The sequence below is a fragment of the Vicia villosa genome, linkage group LG2 (genome assembly GCF_029867415.1).
Source record: "Vicia villosa cultivar HV-30 ecotype Madison, WI linkage group LG2, Vvil1.0, whole genome shotgun sequence".
In the NCBI taxonomy this organism is placed as follows: domain Eukaryota; kingdom Viridiplantae; phylum Streptophyta; class Magnoliopsida; order Fabales; family Fabaceae; genus Vicia; species Vicia villosa.
Genome location: NC_081181.1, coordinates 117309791 through 117331207, shown reverse-complemented (window position 1 = coordinate 117331207; position 21417 = coordinate 117309791). Strand labels below are relative to the sequence as shown.

General features: G+C 34.0%; 2 protein-coding genes and 1 non-coding gene across 3 annotated transcripts; all 3 read right to left on the bottom strand.

Moving 5' to 3' along the window:
* Positions 1-6945: 6945 nt before the first annotated feature.
* On the bottom strand, positions 6946-7820 carry LOC131646673 (uncharacterized). The gene has a single exon (XM_058916655.1). The coding sequence runs from the start codon at positions 7587-7589 to the stop codon at positions 7257-7259; it is 333 nt and encodes a 110-aa protein (XP_058772638.1). The 5' UTR covers positions 7590-7820; the 3' UTR covers positions 6946-7256.
* Positions 7821-8615: 795 nt separating this feature from the next.
* Positions 8616-8718, bottom strand: LOC131654454 (small nucleolar RNA Z279/snoR105/snoR108). Its single transcript, XR_009299491.1, has one exon. It is a non-coding gene; the product is annotated as a small nucleolar RNA Z279/snoR105/snoR108 (small nucleolar RNA).
* A 1029-nt stretch (positions 8719-9747) lies between these two features.
* LOC131649854 (ATPase 1, plasma membrane-type-like) lies at positions 9748-10896 on the bottom strand. Its single transcript, XM_058919604.1, has one exon. It carries the CDS (start codon positions 10894-10896, stop codon positions 9748-9750), a length of 1149 nt encoding a protein of 382 aa, XP_058775587.1.
* Between the last annotated feature and the right edge of the window lie 10521 nt (positions 10897-21417).

The following is a 21417-nucleotide window of genomic DNA, read 5'->3' as shown; positions in this document are numbered from 1 at the left end:
TTCTGTTCTGCAGTATATTTGGGTTTCTTGTTGCGGTATTCTGGTGGGAAGCCATGCTTGAAGTGGCATGTATCAATGGTATGGTTAGTTTTGCTGCAGTTGGTACAAACCATGAAATTCTTGATGTAGCCACGACCTTTCCCTTTGGAATGTTATTGGTGGCGTAAAGGATGGTAGAACTAGATGTGGTAGGTACTTGTTGTTGTGTTATCAGTGAGTATACAAGACTGATAGGGGAAGAGGGTCAAGAAGCAAGATTTGCATGCAAATGCTTTGGTAATTGTCATTCAATCCCTTTAAGAAGCAAGTGACGTATTCCATCTGTTTGAAATGTCGAACGATCATTGATAAACCGCAAGTGCAAGGGATTGTGAAAGAACAAGAAGGGGTAGGTCTTAAATCTTCTAATTCATCCCATAGGATTTTCAAATCAGTGAAATATGTTGATAAAGAACGGTCACCTATTTGAATTGAATGAATTTCACGCAGAAGATCTGAAAACCTAAAATGGTTACCTTTGGTAAATCTTTCTTGAAGATCTTCCCATAGATCGTATGCGAAATCGAAGCAAGTCATACTTTACGCTATGTGAGATGAAAGGGTGTGATTTATCCATGAGAGCACCATGTAGTTGGCACGATCCCATAGCTCAAAGTTTGTATCCGATTATGAGGGTTTTGGAAGCGAGCCGTTGATGAAGGAGACCTTATTCTTCGATGTCAATGCATGTTTCATTGATTTGCTCTAATTATGGTAATTGTTGTCATCGAGGGGAGGTGCTACGATGGTGGCTCCTGGATTTTCACCACGATGTAAGTAGTATGGATTTCTAGGGTTCATTGATGGATCTTGGGGGGATTTGGAATGTCGATATTATGAATGGATTTCGAATTGCTGCCGTCCGAAGCCATGGACGATATGATGAGGATGCAGATGAGGGAAAATAGCTTAGTTTAAGTGTAAGAGATGAGAAAGTTTTGTGTATTCTTCTGATACCATATTACAGTTGTAGACTTGTATTGAGGAAGATGATAAAAGCCATTGACTGCAAAGAGCAGATGATTCAAATTGAGTTAGAAAGTTGTACATTGACCTAGCTATACAATGTTATGTATATTGGACCTAAATCTAACATAAGGCCCATTAGTGAATATGAGGCCCAATGTGATACAATACTTATATCTAACACATAGCTCATAAGATATGTATTACTGAACAAATGTTTACCTTACGAGATGATATGTTTAAATAGATTTGTGGTGAAGCTATTAAGTTAGATTTTTGGTATATTTAACAAAAGGTTTGGTTAAAAAAAAAGTTTGGTTTAAATAGGCCTTGTTGTAATAGAATGTGAAAAGAAAGAGATCCCATAGTATAATAAATGATGGTCGTTTAGATGTTGAAGAGAAGAAAATTGTTGGTGAGATGATAATGAAAGTGGTTCTTCCTAAATTTTTCCTCATGACTTTGAAAAGAAAGAGGTCAGATAATATACTAAATATTAAGCAAGTTTATAGTATTTGACCTATAAAAAATAAGGCTACTATAAGGAGTAAAAGCGTTGAAATGCAATTGTTGTTAAAACTATCCGATGAGTATGAGTATGACTTTAGGTATGGAATGCCATATGATGAAAAATATATTCAAGGTATATTTTGGCCATATTCAGAATCTATCAAATTGTTTTACACATTCATGACTGAATAGCTAATGGATTCAATAGATAAGACCAATAAATACAAACCACCTTCGCTTAAATTTGTTGGTGTTAATTCTACATAAACTAATATATTCAATTGGTTTTTCTTTTTACATAATGTAAAAAGAGAATAATGTTACATGGGCTTTAGAATGTGTCTCAATTTATTGAAGGAGACAAACAATATGTCATAGAAGATTGTCACTAATTGTCATACTGCACTGATGAATTCTATTGCAAATTTTTTTCTACTTCATTCCCTTTGTCGTGTCGGTATCATATAAACAAAAATGTGAGAGTTAGATGTAAGTTGTTTGTAACAACCAAAAATCTCAAGGCTCAAGATGAGAGTGGAAAAAGTGTTAAACCCTAAAGAATTGTGGGGTCTCCATATAATGACAACTTAGGATATTGTAATACATTCTTCTACAAATGAGTCTTGTATTAATATGTTTTCGAGTTTAAAAGTGCGCGTGTAAAATTTCCAAAGTTTCTGAAATATATTAAAACTAAAATATAATGTTTGGCGAAGGAGAAAAGGATTGGTGCTTGGACTAATTGAGTTAGATACATTGGCAATACCACCACAATCAAAGTTGAATATGCTCGTGGTAGATTGAAACAATAATTTTTAAATAGTAAGAGTGATTTTTGCAAGGGTTAAGAATGAATTATTACATTGATCGTACTAGAACGTAACAAGATACATAAATCCTTTGTAAACAACATGATTATATTAGAACATGAGTTCAAGAATAAGGCTTTATACTCTTTATTGATTGGTAATATTCCTCGAGCATAGATTAAATTTTATTTATTATAAAGTTGTGTAGGAAAATCATCCTTCCTCGTCTTTATTGAAGTACAACTTCAAATTTATGATTAAGGAAGCCTTCCTCTTATTAACAATTTTGTAAGCCAAGAATTAGTGTGGCTCCTCCATCATTGACATTCTGAATCATATCAAAAACCTCTTTGCATTAGGAATTATTAGTAGCACCGAAGATGATATCACCACCAACAATTTTCACAAGTAAAATGTTGTGCTTGGTTTTCTTAAAGATTTCCATCAGCCTTCCTTCTTTAAAAATTATTTTCGAGAAGAAACATGCTCAAATATTTGTACCAAGTCTGGGGGGCTTGTTTTAAACCGTGGAGTCTTTTTCAGCTTGAAGCATGACTAAAAAAAAGAGTTTAGAAAATCGGGAGGTTGGTCAACATACATTTCCTATTTGATGTAATCATTCATGGACGTGCTCTTTACATCTATTTTTAAGAGTCTTGAAATCCAAAATACATGAGAAAGCTAAAAGCATATTTATGGTCTCTAATCTAGTTGCAATGACATAGGTCTCATTGAAATCTATGCCTTTATTATACCCTTTTGTAATGAGTCTTTCTTTATTTCATAAAATATTTTAGTCAAACTTGTTGCAAAAGGCCCATTTGAATTCAATCACTATATTATATGAAGTTTTAGGAACATGTTCCCAAAAATTATTTCTCTCTAATTGATTTAACTTATCTTGGATTACAATAGATCAATATTCGTCGATAAGAGCTTTATCCACTTCCTTTGCTTCAATTTGTAAAATAAAAAATTATAAAGTTATATACCTTGGTAAGGTAGTGTCGAGTTGTGATTCCCTCATAATTACTCCAATAACATTCTGGATAGGATGATCTTTAGTAGTCAAGATCTTGATGATCTATGCTTAATTACTCATTTTGATGATCTTTTATTTTAATTTGATTTTCTTGTTGATTTTAATTTGGTTGTCTTGTTGACCGTTGTCTTTGTCTTAATCTTTTAGAAGAGTGTTCTTCAGAATACAAGCACACAAAAATAATTATACTTCTACTACAAAAGAGGTTAGATCAAGAAAGATAACAAGTATTAATTCTTCTATAGTTATGGTCTTTTTGAAAAAGTTTTTAAAAGAGAAAAAATAAAATTTAATTCAAGAATTTTTAAAGACCATGCATATAGAAGAATTAAATGCACTTCGTTGCCTTTGACACGCAACTTACTTAATATTATGTAAATTGTGCTACAAAACTTCAAAAATATAAACAAATCAACAATAGTGTTAAGGCTCTTACCAATAGTCCCGAATCCAATAATTTTACAATTATTGTTACTATATAAAGAAACTTATCTTCTCATTAAAGTGAAATAAGAGAACTTTATTTCTACATTCATATGATTTGAATAGTTACTATCAGTATGATATTTTGATTTCATACTGTCAAGCATCTCTACATCATAATTTGTCACCTCGACTTTCCTAGCCAATTATTTCCAGGTTCTCTTGCGTTACTGGATTACATATTATCTTTAGAATTATGAGTAGAAATATTTCTCGTTTTCATTTCAAGATATTTTTTATAGAAGCGAAAAGGAGAAAAGACATTTTTCTTATCATGACTTTTATTAACAAAGCAAAATCGAGCAATATGACCATTTTAATTACAACAATTACACTTAAGAGTATTGCATTTAGAGATCTTATTTTCAAAGTATATATTGCTAAAACTTCTAACATCATTTTTATGTTCATAACCTAAGTCTTCCTTATTATATGATACTCTTTGATTTCTAAGAAGGAGATTCGAGTTATCTCTTTCCTTAGTGAATTTATCAAGCGTGTTTTTTGAATCCTTGTTTTTACTTTTCAAAACATCACATCGATCACACTTGATAGATTCATCTAATACTTCATGAGAAGGGGAATGGATTTGAGCTATAACATTTTACCTTTCTTTAATATTTTATGTTTCTTCCAAAACATTTTTTATTTTCAAATTTGAGGGAATAAATAGTATTTTTAGAAGTGGAGAAAATATGTTTTAACTTATTTATTTCTTTATTTAACTTCTTGTAAATGCGAAATAAATCATGATATAAGAAATTTTAAGTTACCTTATTTTCTTCATGATCTACTATGAGACAGATGTCAGTTTCTTCTTCATACGAGGATTTCATGTCATCATCCTTCTAAGACACGTAGGCCTTTTTTTACTTCTTTAAGGAATTTTGAACTTTCTTTGATTCTGATTTTGGTTCCTTCTCTGGTTCTGAGGGAATTTTGATCTTATGTGCCCTTTCTTTCTGCATTGATTTCTTCACTTTTCTTCTGGAACTTTGAAGTTTGTTTTTTGTCACATGGGAATTACTTGAATTTTCTAAACTTTGAGTTCCTTATTTTTATTACTTTTGTTTTAACAGTCTTCATATTTTGACTCCATATTTTTGATATTTTTAACTTTTAGAGCAAATTTTTTTTCTTCTTGTGACTCCATCATCTACAAGTCTTTTTCAGCCTCATATCATGTCACTGCAATTTACCAAAAAGAGTAGCCAAGTCCATGGATGAAAAATCTCTAGATATAAAAATCACAGTGACTTTGAGTTTCCAATTGTGATTTTAGCATCTAAGGAATTTTACAAGTTCTCATTTTAAAAAGTTTTAGAAGATTTCTCATGTGATTAACAATGTGGATAAGTGTTTATACACATCATTAATATTTTTCTCAGGTTTCATTCTGAAGAGTTCACGTTCATGAGTTAATGTGTCCATCTTTTCCCTTTTTACCACACTTATACCTTCATGGATAACTTGAAGAGTGTCCCATATTTTTTTTGGCAGTATTGCAGTGAGAAACATGCAAAAACTCATCAATGTCAAGATAAGTAGTGATGATATTCTTTTCTTTCAAACTGCGCGAACTTTTTCCTTGCTTATTTGATATAATAATCTTCCTCTTTGTTTACCACAACACCATTAATTTGATGTGCGGGAAAAAAGGACCATTCTTTGCGTATTTTCAAATATCAAAATCCATCCCCTCTATATAGATTCTCATCTTCTCTGTCCACAAAGCATTACCCTTCTCCATTAAAACAAGACGGTTTGTTTAGTGAATAGTTTGAAGTCATTTCTTTCTCCTAGGATGATTAACCTTAAAATAGAAGTTAGACTCTTATGTCATTTGTTGAACAAGTGACTCTAAACACAAGAGAGGTGAATTACAATTTTTAGAAACTGAGATTAATTTAAAAAATATTTTATTAAAAATGATTTATGTCAGTTTAGTGATGAAACAGTGGAGAAAATAAAAGAGAAAGAATTAGAGAAAAGGAAAATTAAATAAAAAATATAAAGAGATGGGATAAAAAGATTGCCCTATGATTTAAACAGGTTCGACCTTCCACTTGATCTGCCTCTATTCTCAAGAATTTCTTCTTGAGAGTTTCACTAATAAAATGTGTTGCGTTATTAAGGACATTCTCACTAACCTTTTTACAAAAGATGAGAGATTGTATACAACCTACAGGTTGATCCCCCCCACACCAATCAGAGATTTTAACACCAATAATCCATATGAGTGAACTGAACTGAATTCAAATTGTAAGATTATGGATCGAACACTAGTGTCGACAGGGATATCTTCTTGGTTCGGCAGAGATTGAGAATGTTGTCGAAGTCTGTTCACATGCTGATGTGGAAATCATGTATACTGTAGTCGAAATGTGTTCTAGCATGCAGTAGTCGATATTGCTAAGTTTGTTAGCATGTTGAATTGAGCCTGCTTGTTTAACTCAATTGTTTAAGTTAGCTGTAATCTAAGTTAGTTTAATAGTTTATAAATAGACTAGTTCTCTCAGGTTGTTAAAAGAGGTTGATTGTTGTTATTCACTCACTTGTAATCTATAAACCCTTGTTGAATAAGTAAATAGAAAAATAGTTACAACCAATCCTAATTTTCTTCTTCTTCCCTCTTCTTTCTCTTTTGTGAAAATTTAATAGAGTTTCTTATGTTTGTTAAAAAAATCAATTTTTCTCATAGTTTTAATTTGTTTTTCACGATACTTCGATACAACACAAATTAATGACTTCAAAGTTTGGCGTGCAAGCTAATAGATGTTGGATTGAAACTAAGGAGGATGATACCTATGAACACCACAATCAAACCAATAAATGAAGAAGTAGCAAGTCCCACAATCAAACCAATAAATGAAGAAGTAGCAAGTACTAGAGTAGAAATTGTGTACCTTAAACATTGGTATAGTTTAGAGGAAACCATAGTTATGAGTGTAATTATTAGCACTGATGTCCTCTGAAATTTTTGTCATTATCCGGCAACATTTGTCCCCCTCCCAATCTCTTACTTATCAGATAGGGCTGGTATGTAAATTACTTAAGATCATAAAGTGGACTTGATCTAGTCTAAAACAATTTTTGGTCGTCTAGAAACTTTTTATCCTTAATAAAATTAAATTACTTAGACACTTCCCAATCATCTATCCATAATCCATGTACTTTTATTGACCATTGTCAACAACCGTATTGCTTTCTTTTACATAGCAATCAAATTACACCTAACTTGAAGCCTCAGAAATAACTATATATCAAAGTTTTCAACTATAGCGATAAACATATTTCATTTTATTAATGACAATTATTAGTATCATATATAGAAAAAACATGGAAATTTCAGAGCAAATATATTGTTTATACACTTTACAAATATTTCTTATAATCAAACCCTATATCTAATAAACATCTTCCTCTTTCTTCTTGTTTTCACTAAGAATTGAATTGATTGTAGAAACATCAATTCTTGATGATTCCTGTTTCACCCATTGAACAACCCTCTCTGCCTCAGTTTTTACCTTCTTTTCATCTTCCAAAGCTTTCTTCAACCTCCTCTCTTGTTCTTTGACAGAAAAAGTGCTCATATCAGATAAAATTTCATCATTCTTTTTCCATTCAACTTGGCCTAAACTTGAAACTCCTTTGCTTTTGTTATTGCTTGAAACATCTTTCTTGGTGGAGAAACAAAAGCAACATGAAGCTGATCCTTCTGGGTACTCTGGTTCCATCATATATAGCCCGTGAATTAATTTTGGTTCATGAAAGTAAAGCTAATAACCCTTTTTTGAAAACTTATATTTGTTCAAATGTTGAACACTTTATTGATATTATTTAATCTTCATATGGAAATATTGGGACCCATTTTCGATAATTAATTTCATTGAATTTTTTGTTTGAGTTGTTGAAGAGTTTGTGTCAAAGCTGACATTTGCTATGCAATATTATTTTGGGCGGCTGCAAGTTGAGGTATTTTTCCATCTTATATTTTATTTGAATATATAGGCAGGTTTGGTGCCTTGATTATCTTGGCAATTCAGTTAAGGGGTGGCAAAATAAATCTACATGTCTGTTTTGTCTGGGCGGATCAAAAATTGAGGCTCTCACCTTTTAATATGTCCGCTCCGTTCCGCCCTGTATTTCGCAGACGGTTACGAGCATTGTCATCTAAATAAATTTTTCCGTTCCGCCCTGTATTTCGCAGACAGTTACGGACATTTTTAATATGTCCGCTCCGTTCCGCCCTGTATTTTGCAGACGGTTACGAGCATTGTCATCTAAATAAATTTTTCCGTTCCGCCCTGTATTTCGCAGACAGTTACGGGCATTTTTAATATGTCCGCTCCGTTCCGCCCTGTATTTCGCAGACGGTTACGAGCATTGTCATCTAAATAAATTTTTCCGTTCCGCCCTGTATTTTTGTGTTTGTGTTTTTATGTTTTTAAGTTTAAATGTACATTTAGGCTATCACTCTCTAATATAGAGTTTTGTAGAAACAGGCGATCTCTCACCCCGTCTTACGCCCAAAAAAAGCGAGACATACAAGCTCGCAATTTTTTATTTTTTCATTTTTTTAATAGATTTTTTTATATTTTAACAAATTTTACTTAAAAATACTACATATATCCATAATAAATATATAAAATAAAATTCACTCAATTTTAAAACGTAAAACAAAACTTTGAAATTACAAATTTAATGAAAACAAATCCGTTGAAAAAACTTTAACTTGCGTTACCCCCTTTGGGTATAAAATTATAGGGATCAGACTGATCAAATGAGAGTGCCCAATTGTCGTAACAGGCTTGGGGCAGACACCCAACTCACATTTTTAATGCGAGACTCGACCACTCATCATATCCCGTTGCTGCCTGAAGAATCATTGATTTGAAAGCGCTGTAATCTTCTATTCTTATAGCACTCATATTATCCAATATCACTGAACCATTCGATGTGGGACTTTAATATAACATGACGCCTATTCTATCTACAATACTCAATACTCAATTCCATAGCAACAACATTCATTCAACAGAAGCTGCATAGCTTATAATAGACAAAACTTTTATGAAAACTACTAGTATTCATTCTTTCACATGTAGAAAATGTAAGGATACGGCAATACCTTAACTTTATAGGCATAGGGGATGGTTTAAATATATCTATTTTTAATGAGAAGTTGCCTAGTGACGAATCTATTCTTCTCTCAATACCTCATCAACTTAATCCTTAGAACCAGTTTTATTAGTATTGAACCATCATGATGCTCTTAAAGCTAGCTTCTTTGCTGCTTAATCACTAAATCTGATACTGTACGTAGAAAACAAAGATTTGGTCCTTAGTTTCAACCAACACATGCAGTGTTATTAATATACAATTGATTTTGTTTTTTTTAACCTTCATGTGTTCGTGTTGGTATATCTTCACAGTCACTGATAGATGCTAATTTAAGAATCCTAACAAACTAAGAAAAACAACTACAAATCTAGAAAAAACAAAAGCAACTAAGGAAATAGAGAATAAAAGATAACATTTGATTTCATTTCTTTTCATAATGTCTCAATGAGACTACAATATATAATATTTCTAATGGGTAATAAACTTAAACACCCAAATACTAGTAAAAGCCCAATTCAACAACATTCCAAATAAAATAACAACTAACATTATAATACTAATTAAAATATCTAATTGCACCTCCTATCATTGCCGCCTGGTTCACATTGAACCTTATCCTCAAGGTTCTAAAATTACTCCCGGATGTAATGTAGTCATAAGGTCATGCAGTAAAAAAACTGAATTTTTTCTCTTTTGGTTACTGGAGTCACAATTTTGGCAACTCCAAAAGTGGCTACCTTTGATACAAGCTCTTTATTCAACCACCTAACAGTACTAGCAACAAGAGGAATCACAAGTTCCATATATACCCTTAATAAAAACTTTAATCAAGTCCATATCAATGAGCAATGTGGTAAATGTAAAAGTCTCTGTCTTTCCACTGTCAAGAATGGCTACACCAGCTATTTCCTCAATGGCAATTATGCTTTTTGTAGTAGCACCTTGTTCAGAAAATTTATGAGAACCAATAGCCCTTGACACAAATAAAATAGTTGTCATAATAATAGGAATTCTACCAATCAAAATTACAACTGTAATAGAACAGGTACAAAAATTTTCAGTTGATTTGAGAACCATATGGAATTGTCCAACATTGTTTATATTGTCAACCAAATGTGTTGCTCTTCTGATGAATGTGTGAACAGTGGTTGCAATAAAAATGACTTCATTTTCTCCTTGTTTGCAAGTTGAATATGAGAAAACTTTTTGTTCTGGATGTCGAGTGACCGGAAGTGATTTTCCTGTTAATGTTGCTTGGTTAACCTTTAAAAGATCACCTTCTAGAAGACGAGCATATAATGGTATTATGTCACAAAGTTTGATGCTAGTGATATCACCTGGAACTAAGATTGGAGCTTCTTTCTCGCACCATTTACCATTTCTAAGAACCTTTGTCTTAGGAGCAAAATCTGCCATAAGAGCGGCAACAGCATTTCCGATATTGTTTTCTTTGGTGGAGAGATGTGTTGCTTGATGTTTTGTTTGAGTATCTTGTAAGTCAATGAAAATTTGAAGAGAACCCTTAGCATGTGAAAACGTAATAGTGCTCATGAGCTCTACATTAGGACAAGCTTGGTGATTTTGAAAAGTGAAAACCAAGCGAACAACAAGCAAAGAGTATGGGAAGAAGTAGGAAACCAAATTAATTGAGCAAAAGCAAGCAACGTTCTTAAATACCTTTGACCATATCACAACCTCTCTATAAGGCAATTTCTCAAACAGTTTGCAAGCATGAATAACAGTTCCATGTTTTGCTGCAAGAACAAAGAATTTGCTTCCAATAACACAGTTACACTCATAGCCAATAGTGGGGACCAATCCTAAATAAAAAGCATAGTCGGATGGCCATTTCAATACCGGAAAGGAAGCCGACACTGACATCCTTGAACAGCTTGCAGGGTTGTTGTCGCCATGATTCCACATATGTGAGCAAAACCAGTTTGACAACCATGAAATCCATTGATTCATCAGTTGGTGGCGGTATTTCTTCCAGAATAGCTTTACAGATTGGATCTATGGAATCCATTGATTCATCAGTTGGTTCTATTTCTTCATCTAAATCTTGAAAAAGGTGTCTCCATTCAGGTTTAAAATACCAAAGAACTAGATCCGCAAATGTATTCCAAGACATCGATGGATGAGATTGAGAGCGCCATCTCCATCATTTGAGAGCATGACCTCTCATTGCAATTTCCACCACCTTCATCTTCTTCATCTTCTATAATATTTTTGGTTCTAAAATATTTTTCAGTGGAAAGGATCCACCAATATGCCTCTTCTACTCCATAAAAATTCATAAATGGCATCACAAATTCCATTTAGCGGGAATGAGATCGAAATGAAAGCACCAATTGATAGGATGCTCATTTAAGAATCCTAACAAACTAAGAAAAACAACTACAAATCTAGAAAGAATAAAAGCAACTAAGGAAATAGAGAATAAAAGATAACATTTGATTTCATTTCTTTTCCTAATGTCTCAATGAGACTACAATATATAATACTTCTAATGGGTAATAAACTTAAACACCCAAATACTAGTAAAAGCTCAATTCAACAACATTCCAAATAAAATAACAACTAACATTATAATACTAATTAAAATATCTAATTGCACCTCCTATCAGTCACAGTGGAAACAACAGAGAAATCAACATGTTACATGATTATTCAACTAAATTGCCACTATTCCCTGAAAAAGCAAAAATTCAGTATTCATATACTCATCATGCATAGTCTCAGTGTCGCCAATTTCACAGAAAATATATATCAGTTTCTTCAAAACAGTCACTATAGCTTACATCAATAGTTTTCCTAGGTTGAATCAATGCATCATGAACTGATTAAATTATCTACAACTGAGATTGATGTTACGTGCGCGTACAATTATTTTTTACAGAATGTGAAATATGTGGGTACGAGCATTAACAAAAGTTGTTCTAAGCTTATGACTACTGCAGATGTAATCGAAAACACTGCTGCTTCTGAAGATTACCTAAAAATGATTCAAAATCTTAAAGAAGATTCCTTCTTACTAGAAATGACTCATCAGACAAGTGAATTCTCAGTTTATATTGATAGGGTGGACCTTAATAAATTAATTGTCGGTGTTAAATGGCTCTCCACATCTATCTTGTCTTTATGGTGCTCGTAAGTATCTTATTCAGTTTTTAATTAATTTTTCTATGTATCATTTATAAATTAACATTTGTTACAACAATTCAGATATTTACATAGCATTTGTATCTATAGGAATGTCAGCGAACTATTTGGGGTTCTTGATCAACATAGGACACCTTGCCACCAAACAGGCCGAAGGTATTCAATCATACATACAAAATAAGTTGGATGGCGAGTCAAAAAAATTATGATTAAATATATAAAACCCCCGTATAATGTCAGCGAGTATTGGTTTTAGACTCTGGTAATGTTTTTTTTAAGTGCCCCCTTATGTATTGTAGATTCCCTCGTACAGCCCCCCAATTGCCAGGTGGAAGGGAATATTATTCTTCAATTTCACGCGTGGCATTTTATGTTAATTTTATTACACAATTTGGCCACATAAGGATGACAACATGGCATAAGTTGTATTAATTCTTCATATCTAGGGTTTTCTTTCCCCATTCTCTCTGACTTCTTCGTTCCAGTATTCATCTTCTTCAACTCTTCCTATGCCGCTCCGTCGTCAGCTGGGATGGGTGGAAGCAAGTCTTCCTCAACGAATGATCTTGGAAAGGGTATGCCAGTATGTGGGTGCAACTCAACCATGAAGATGTGGGTCTCCAAATCAGCTGAAAACCCACGTAAAAAATTCTGGAAATGTAGGAATACCATGGGAGGTTGTGATCTATTCTTGTGGGACGATTTCCTCAGCGCGGTTGAATTGAATGAAAATACTCCGTCCAGATGTCCCCAATGTGAAATGAACAATGCTTACTTGAAAGAATTCGAAAGAGATTGTTGATGTGATTTATTTCAAAGTTGGAAGGCACGATAAAATTGAAAAACTTAAGAGAAAGATTGTAATGGAAAAGAGAAAAAATTACTGGTTGATGATTGTCCTTGGTCTATCATGGATGGTGTTTGCAGTTGTGGTTAAGTTAGTGTAGTTGAAATTGGTCTGTTATGAATGTATTGGAGTTTTGTTATGTAATTTTGTTACAATTTTGTTACAATTGGTCTGTTTGTAATTGCTTTGATCTTAATGTGTTGCACTTATGTTATGAATGTGCTGCAGTACTGTTATGTAATTTTGTTACAATTTTGTTAATGAAACCTCAAGTTCTGTTATGAAATGTGAAACATAATGATATTTGAAGCACATAATGATATTGGAACATAGTGCATAATTTTAGATATACAAAGGAAACACTTAGTGCATATGTCTGATACAATCACACTTGGTGCATAATTTTGTTACAATTGGAACATACCACAAAAGCATAAAATGTCAAAATAAGCATAGTACAAAAGCACAAAATGAACAATAGAGATCAATAAATTACAATACTTAGATCTATTACAACAAAACATTTATTCCTTAATCTCTATGTTTCTTGGTCTTCCATGTCTTCATAGACCTTGTTGAAACTCCAAGTTTGGCATCCTTTGAACATTGTTTCTCTTCAATTTCAAGAAGCATAATTGGCTGGTCACTAGAACTTCCTGGACCTGTAATTGGTTTTTGTTGAAAGTATTTGTGGGTAAATATTTTCGGTAATATATCATATCCACAGGGATTGGTTTAATATCACTGCCGTTCTATAGTTGATTATTTTGAGTGAGAAAAGTTAATTGGATTTGTTTTATGATTATAGTACTATCAAATGTAAACAATAATGTAAATGCAAATAATGAACGTTTGTTAACGATTAAGGAAATATGTTGAGCCTTAGGGTTCATCAACCTATTCCTATACAATTTATCAATTAATTCACAATTGAACAATCTTTTGACTTACTATCTTCACTTATCCTCAAATATGATTCCATGTCTGCAAATCAAATTAGATAGACTTTTACCGGTATGAGATTCGATCTCTCCAAATATCAATATCGATAATCGTAATAAGGAACGATAATTATGAAAACTCAATCACAATTCCATCTCTGCAAATTGAGATTGAATCAATATAGTAACCTAGGGCAAAAGTTAGAATCTTTTCTTTCGATCAAAGACTCCACGATAATTTAATATAAAAACAAGGTTTCTTATTGATAATAAATTCAAACAATTGTTCATAGGAAAGAATCAATGATATTGTATATTCATAGGTTAATTACTACCTTAAACTCAACAAGAGGAATTTAGCTCTCCATAGGCATGAAGAACACACAAGAATTAATAGACGGATTCATCTTCATCAATGGAATATCTTCGATTGGTAAAGATTTGGCCTTCAATTTTTATTCTTGACTGCAAACTCAGAATGCTCTCCTAATTTCGCTCACAAAAGATCCCTCTCTTATGAGGCCTAGGGCTTCTATTTATAATATTTTAACTTTGTAAAGCAGCCACCGCGCCTTGGCACGCAATGGCGCGGCGCGAACTCAAGGCAGAGAGTTTGGCGCATCTCGCCCCTTTATTGGCGCGGCTCGCCCTTTAATTCTTCTTTCTTCTTTGTGATTCTTCCTGTCTAGAGCTCTACGCCTGCGTGTTTCCTAGTCTTTGCCTCTTAGCTTCAATATCTGCACAAATAACACCCAAAGTGATGCAAGTTGTTCTAAGATTAGCATCGACCTCGAAAGTTCGATTCTAACTATAAAATCCGTAAAATTCACAAGATCTATTCACTTTTAGCTCAAAAGGTATTTAATTTAACACATGAAATTACCATTAATTCACTCCTAACAAACTCTCCCCAACTTAGAGTTTTGTTTGTCCCTAAACAAAATTACTTACCTCAACACAACATACCAACAATCATGCACAAGTTTTTCAAAAAGGTTTTTCAAGTGGTTCAATTCAGCAACCAAATCGGATACTCCTCGTCTCCTTGCAAACTTAGAACATATACATGAAACAGATTTTGAAAGAAAATTACCTCCAGAAGTTCAAAACACTACACAATTGCAATTGAATCAGCACTAATCACTCACCTCAAAAAGTATGATGAATAATAGAGGGGTTAAACACTCATCCAAACAATTAAATCAACAAAAATCCATATCATACGTTCACCATGTTGTTTGCATCAAGTCCTGTGGAATCTGAGAATCAGAAGGTCTTTCCAGGGTTGTAATGTGGTTTAAGATTCAAAGAAAAGAAGACAAACGAGGGTTGTTCCTATTCCAGGGAAGCATCCAAATCATAACTCCTTTCCTTTTCCTTCATACCTTCAACTTTTTCACCCCTTCTTCTTTTTCATTCGTAGCTCGATGTTTCTCTTTTTATTTTCAACAATTATTTTCTCTTTTTTTTTTCGAGCTACGAATTTTTTTCGTTCTTTGCAAATTACCACCTATAGACTTACTTTTCTTTTGATTATGACTCTCCTCAACTTGGAGATCAACCTATATTTGGATTATATGAATGCTCCCCTACTTTCTATGAAGGTCAAAGAGAAAACACATCACCAAATTTTGTGGTTGATGGTCCACAACAAAATTTTTACTGAGATCGAAACTCACCAGGTTTTTCCTTGGTGTATATGATGAAATTTACCATGACCTCAGGCTCAAAGAATGGTTAGCAAAGGATCACACTCTCACAGAAGAAAATAAGTTTTAAGATGGAGTCGGCTCAAAGAAACTCTCAGATTCAAACAAATGCCTAAATCACTTCCACAGATTTCCACAAACGATGCGGCAGATGGTTTAGCATGATACAAACAAGTTGAAATAAATGATGGTCTCCTGCATATAGTAAACAATGGAAAGCTTTCCTCACAATGGTTAAGGCTAAGCCGATCCAACAGAAATAGTGTACCATAAAGAACTTCTACAAAGTATTTACTAACAACCTACGTTTCATGCACACAGTAGAAGTTTGAGTTTGAAAATTCATACCTGACTTTTTACTTATTGAAAAAGAAAGTGAAAACTTAAAAAAAAAAAAAAATTTCAACAAAATTTCACTCACTACCACTTTCACGCATGTTGCTCCATTGTTGGTACTTTGCTTGAGATTTTCATTATGCTGTGGAACTACTTATTCTAAACTGAGGATAACTAACAAAAAATTAGAAAGCAACAATGACAAAAAATAAAAACAAAATGACATAAAAAAAAATAAGAAATCATCACGACAGTTATCATAAACAAAACAACTCACTATCCTCCTCTGGTCGCTTCAAGAACTCATCTAGTCGAGCACCTGCATCTCCCCCCCAAAAGAAGAGGGTTGGCTCCGGCTAACCACAGTACGCAAGGCAACTGAGGTCAGGTTAGAGGAGAAAAAATTCTGCTTTCGCATCACCGCGTCGCGCGCAGATCTTCTGCGACGCGCGAAAGCTTCTGCCAACGTGTCGCGCATCGGTATGAGGTCTCGCGGCGTGGTGCTGCATTTTTCTTAGGTTTCTCTTCCTGCTCAATCAAACCGGTCTGATGATACATAAAACTAAAATTAAAAACGAGAAAACAATAAAAACTTACTGCGTTGGGTTGCCTCCCAACAAGCGCTTTGTTTAACGTCGTTTGAGCTCGACGGTCAACACTTTCAAGGAACTAAAAATGGTGCATGTTGCTCCACTCCCCTGAAGTAATCTTTCAACCGTTTTCCATTAACGGTCCAACTCTCATTTGTCTTAGGATTCTCTACCACAATGGCTCCATAATTGCATACCTCTTTTACCACGAATGGTCCCGACCATTTTGACTTCTCTTTATTCGGAAATAACTTGAGTCTTGATTTGCACAAGAGCACCATTTTTCCAACTTGAATTTCTTTGTGGCTGATGTATCTATCATGAGATGCTTTCATTTTGTCTTTCTGAACTTGATTTTCAGCATCTTTGAGTTCTCCTTCGGTGGCATCGATTTGGAAAATATCCTTCTTGTTCTTAGGATGCTTCTTGGTTTCGAAAAGATTAAACTTTACCTCTTCATCTTGCACCCTTACTTTCATGATCCCCGCATCCATATCAATCATCATTCGGGCGGTTTTCATGAATGGTCTTCCAAGGATTAAGGGTACCTCATGATCTTCTTCCATGTCAACTACCACAAAATCCACCGGGAAAAAGAATTTGTCTACTTTTACTCGCAAATCTTGAACCACTCCATATGGTGAGGTGATAGATTTGTCGGCTAATTGCAATGTCATCCTAGTAGGCTTCGTCACAATATTCCCTAATTTCTTGACAATGGATAAAGGGATTAAGTTGATGCTAGACCCCAGATCAATCAACCCGTCACCAGTGAAGTTACCTCCAATATTTAATGGCAAAGTGACTCGTCCCGGATCGAATTCCTTTCTTGGAGTAGTTCTTTGGATTACGGCACTACACTGGGCATCAGGCAACACGGTCTCCTCATCTGTGTACTTCTTTTTCTTTGTGATTATATTCTTCATGAATTTAGCATACTTGGGCATTTGCTCCAACGCTTCGGCAAATGGAATATTTATACGAAGTTGTTTAAATATGTCCATAAACCTTGCATGTTGCCTAGCATTATCTTTCTTTGATGGTGCATGTGGGTATGGGAGGTGTTGACTCGGTATCACCTTGCTTGCCATCTTGTCACATGCTTTCTTCCTTTTGGATTGATCTCTTTTTTTCACTTCTTTATTCACCTCAGTTACAACAATTTCATCTTCCTCCTCTTCCGCTGCACGATTATCATCTTCCTTCTCAACATCCTTGTTTTCAACTTCCTCATCAAGCACTTTTGCACTCTTTATTGAAGTAGCATTGCAAGTTTCTACACAAGTCGTAGGGTTTTGAAAAGTTGGGATTTGACTTACGTTTTGCTCGGTTAAGAATTGGGTAAGTTGAACATCTCGCGTTTCCCGGTTTTGTTGAATGGATAAAGAGAGTTGCATGAATTGATTCATGGTTTCCTCTAACTCAGTGGGTCCTCTTTGATAATCTTGATTATAATGTGAAAGCCCTTGATTATTTGTCATTGACATTTGTATGAACTGATTCATGGTCTCTTCCAACTTAGATTGTCCTCCTTGTTGTTGTGGCGACGGTTGAGTGTAAGGTTGAAAGGCTTGTTGTTGATATTCATGGTTAGCCATATGATACTCCATCATATCTTCCGGTGTGCCCCATCTGCTATCATAAAACTCACTAACTTGAGGTGTGAACTGTGACACACTTTGAAGGAGGTACTCCATTTGTTGGAATAGGATCTCGTTATGAGCATGAAGCCCAGCATTTATATTTGGGTCGAACATGCCGACAAACAAAATTCTACAAAACTAGCAAACAAGTGAAATAACAGGCTAAAAAAAATAATAATAATAAAAAAATAACAATTAAAAGACTATTGCAATAACAAAATCTAAAATAAAGTAACTAACTAAAAATCTAAAATAAAGGAACTAAACTAAAAATCTAAAAATAAGTAACTAAACAAAAAAAATCTAAAAATAAGTAACTAAAAAAAATCTAAAAATAAGTAAATAACTAAAAATAATATAACTAAAGATAAGGAAATAACTCAAAATAAAAAACTATTGCAATGCGTGCAATATTGACACCAATCCCCGGCAACGGCGCCAATTTGTTGAAAGTATTTGTGGGTAAATATTTTCGGTAATATATCGTATCCACAGGAATTGGTTTAATATCACTGCCGTTCTATAGTTGATTATTTTGAGTGAGAAAAGTTAATTGGATTTGTTTTATGATTATAGTACTATCAAATGTAAACAATAATGTAAATGCAAATAATGAACGTTTGTTAACGATTAAGGAAATATGTTGAGCCTTAGGGTTCATCAACCTATTCCTATACAATTTATCAATTAATTCACAATTGAACAATCTTTTGAATTACTATCTTCACTTACCCTCAAATATGATTCCATGTCTGCAAATCAAATTAGATAGACTTTTACCGGTATGAGATTCGATCTCTCCAAATATCAATATCGATAATCGTAATAAGGAATGATAATTATGAAAACTCAATCACAATTCCATCTCTGCAAATTGAGATTGAATCAATATAGTAACCTAGGGCAAAAGTTAGAATCTTTTCTTTCGATCAAAGACTCCACGATAATTTAATATAAAAACAAGGTTTCTTATTGATAATAAATTCAAACAATTGTTCATAGGAAAGAATCAATGATATTGTATATTCATAGGTTAATTACTACCTTAAACTCAACAAGAGGAATTTAGCTCTCCATAGGCATGAAGAACACACAAGAATTAATAGACGGATTCATCTTCATCAATGGAATATCTTCGATTGGTAAAGATTTGGCCTTCAATTTTTGTTCTTGACTGCAAACTCAGAATGCTCTCCTAATTTCGCTCACAAAAGATCCCTCTCTTATGAGGCCTAGGGCTTCTATTTATAATATTTTAACTTTGTAACGCAGCCACCGCGCCTCGGCACGCAATGGCGCGGCGCGAACTCAAGGCAGAGAGTTTGGCGCGTCTCGCCCCTTTATTGGCGCGGCTCGCCCTTTAATTCTTCTTTCTTTTTTGTGATTCTTCCTCTCTAGAGCTCTACGCCTGCGTGTTTCCTAGTCTTTGCCTCTTAGCTTCAATATCTGCACAAATAACACCCAAAGTGATGCAAGTTGTTCTAAGATTAGCATCGACCTCGAAAGTTCGATTCTAACTATAAAATCCGTAAAATTCACAAGATCTATTCACTTTTAGCTCAAAAGGTAGTTAATTTAACACATGAAATTACCATTAATTCACTCCTAACAGTTTTTTGAACCAACTCAATTTTATCCTCTCACTTTGCCTTCTCCTCATGACTGGTTTTTTCTCTTCATTCTTTCCTAATTTCCTTTTTCTTGAATCAACCACAGAAGAACCTGTTTGACTCATAACAGTTGGCATATTAGTTTCAGTCTGCCCACCACCAGTTGGCATATCAGTTTCACTTTGCACCTGAGTAGGCTGAGCAGTAGGAATCTTTGAATTTGCCTAAATAGGAATATCAGTTTCAGTCTCTGCATTTTTAGTAGGCTTTAGGTCATTTTTGCTTTTTCTCTACACAATCAACAATAACACAAATAGTCACAATAGGTAACCAAATATAACCAAGTAAATGCAGTAACCAATATTAAGTATAGGAAAACCAATTACCTTTGTTTTAAGTGCATTGGGATCTTGTGTCAAAGACTTACAAGTCAATGCATTGTGACCAAACTTATCACATTTGGTGCACTTGTATGCAACACCAGGTCTCCTCCTCCTTGCCTCATCCTCTCCACTTTCTCTTATCCTAACCTTTCTAGGTCTTCTTGGCCCTTTTTTATATGCGGGTGGTAGAGGTGGTTCCATTTCAACTTCAGGCCACATTTCTTAACCATTGATAGGACTAACTGAATAACCATAGCATTATGCATATTTCTCTCTTGTATAACAAACATCGACAAAGTCATCAGGATTTTGCTTCCTATAGCTCCGAGCTGCTACAGCATGCCTACAAGGAATCCCTACTAATTCCTAAAAATTACAGCTACAAGACCTCTTGGCAATGTCCACAATAAACTCTTGAGTATTGAAGCTATGTGTAACCTGAAATGTTTCAGCCATAGACCATGTGGGCAACCAGTGTCCACTGTTGAAAACCTCATTGTCTAGTCTCCTCCTAGGTATTGGCATCACTTTATGTGGCCATTATTCTAGTTTACTAGAAGATGTAGCTAACCTATTCATAAGATATTTTCTTATCCATTCACACATAGTCAAAATAGGTTTATCCCTAGCCATTAGAATGGTAGCATTAAAAGACTTTGAAATATTATTCATTAAGACATCACATTTTGGATAAAAAGAAAAGGCATGCTGACACCAACATTTGAGACGCACTGCCATCAACCAACCCTAAGCATTTGGATCTACATTCTTCAACTCATTCATCTTTTGAACCCATGCTTGATGGTATGTTGCTTTAGCAGCTCCCATCATTAAATGTCTAATAAAGGATCAACCACCAAACTTTTTCTTGAAATTGGCATACAAATTTCTGAGGCACAATCTATGCTCTATCCTATCAAACATTTCCTCAAAAATAGCCACAAGTCCCTAAAGCAACAAATCAAAAATGTGCAACCAATAAGTGAAATGAAAGCATGAGTTAAATTTTGCAAGTAAAAGTGAAACAAATCATAAGTAGTTGTATACCTTCTGCTGATCAGAGATAAATACATATCTTCTATCTTGTCCAATATCCTCCATAACTAGTTGTATAAACCATCTCCAACTCTCTTTTGTTTCATTTTCAACCACACCAAAGGTCAAAGGAAATTATTGGTCATTTGCATCCCAACCCACAACAATTAGTAATTGTCCATCACACT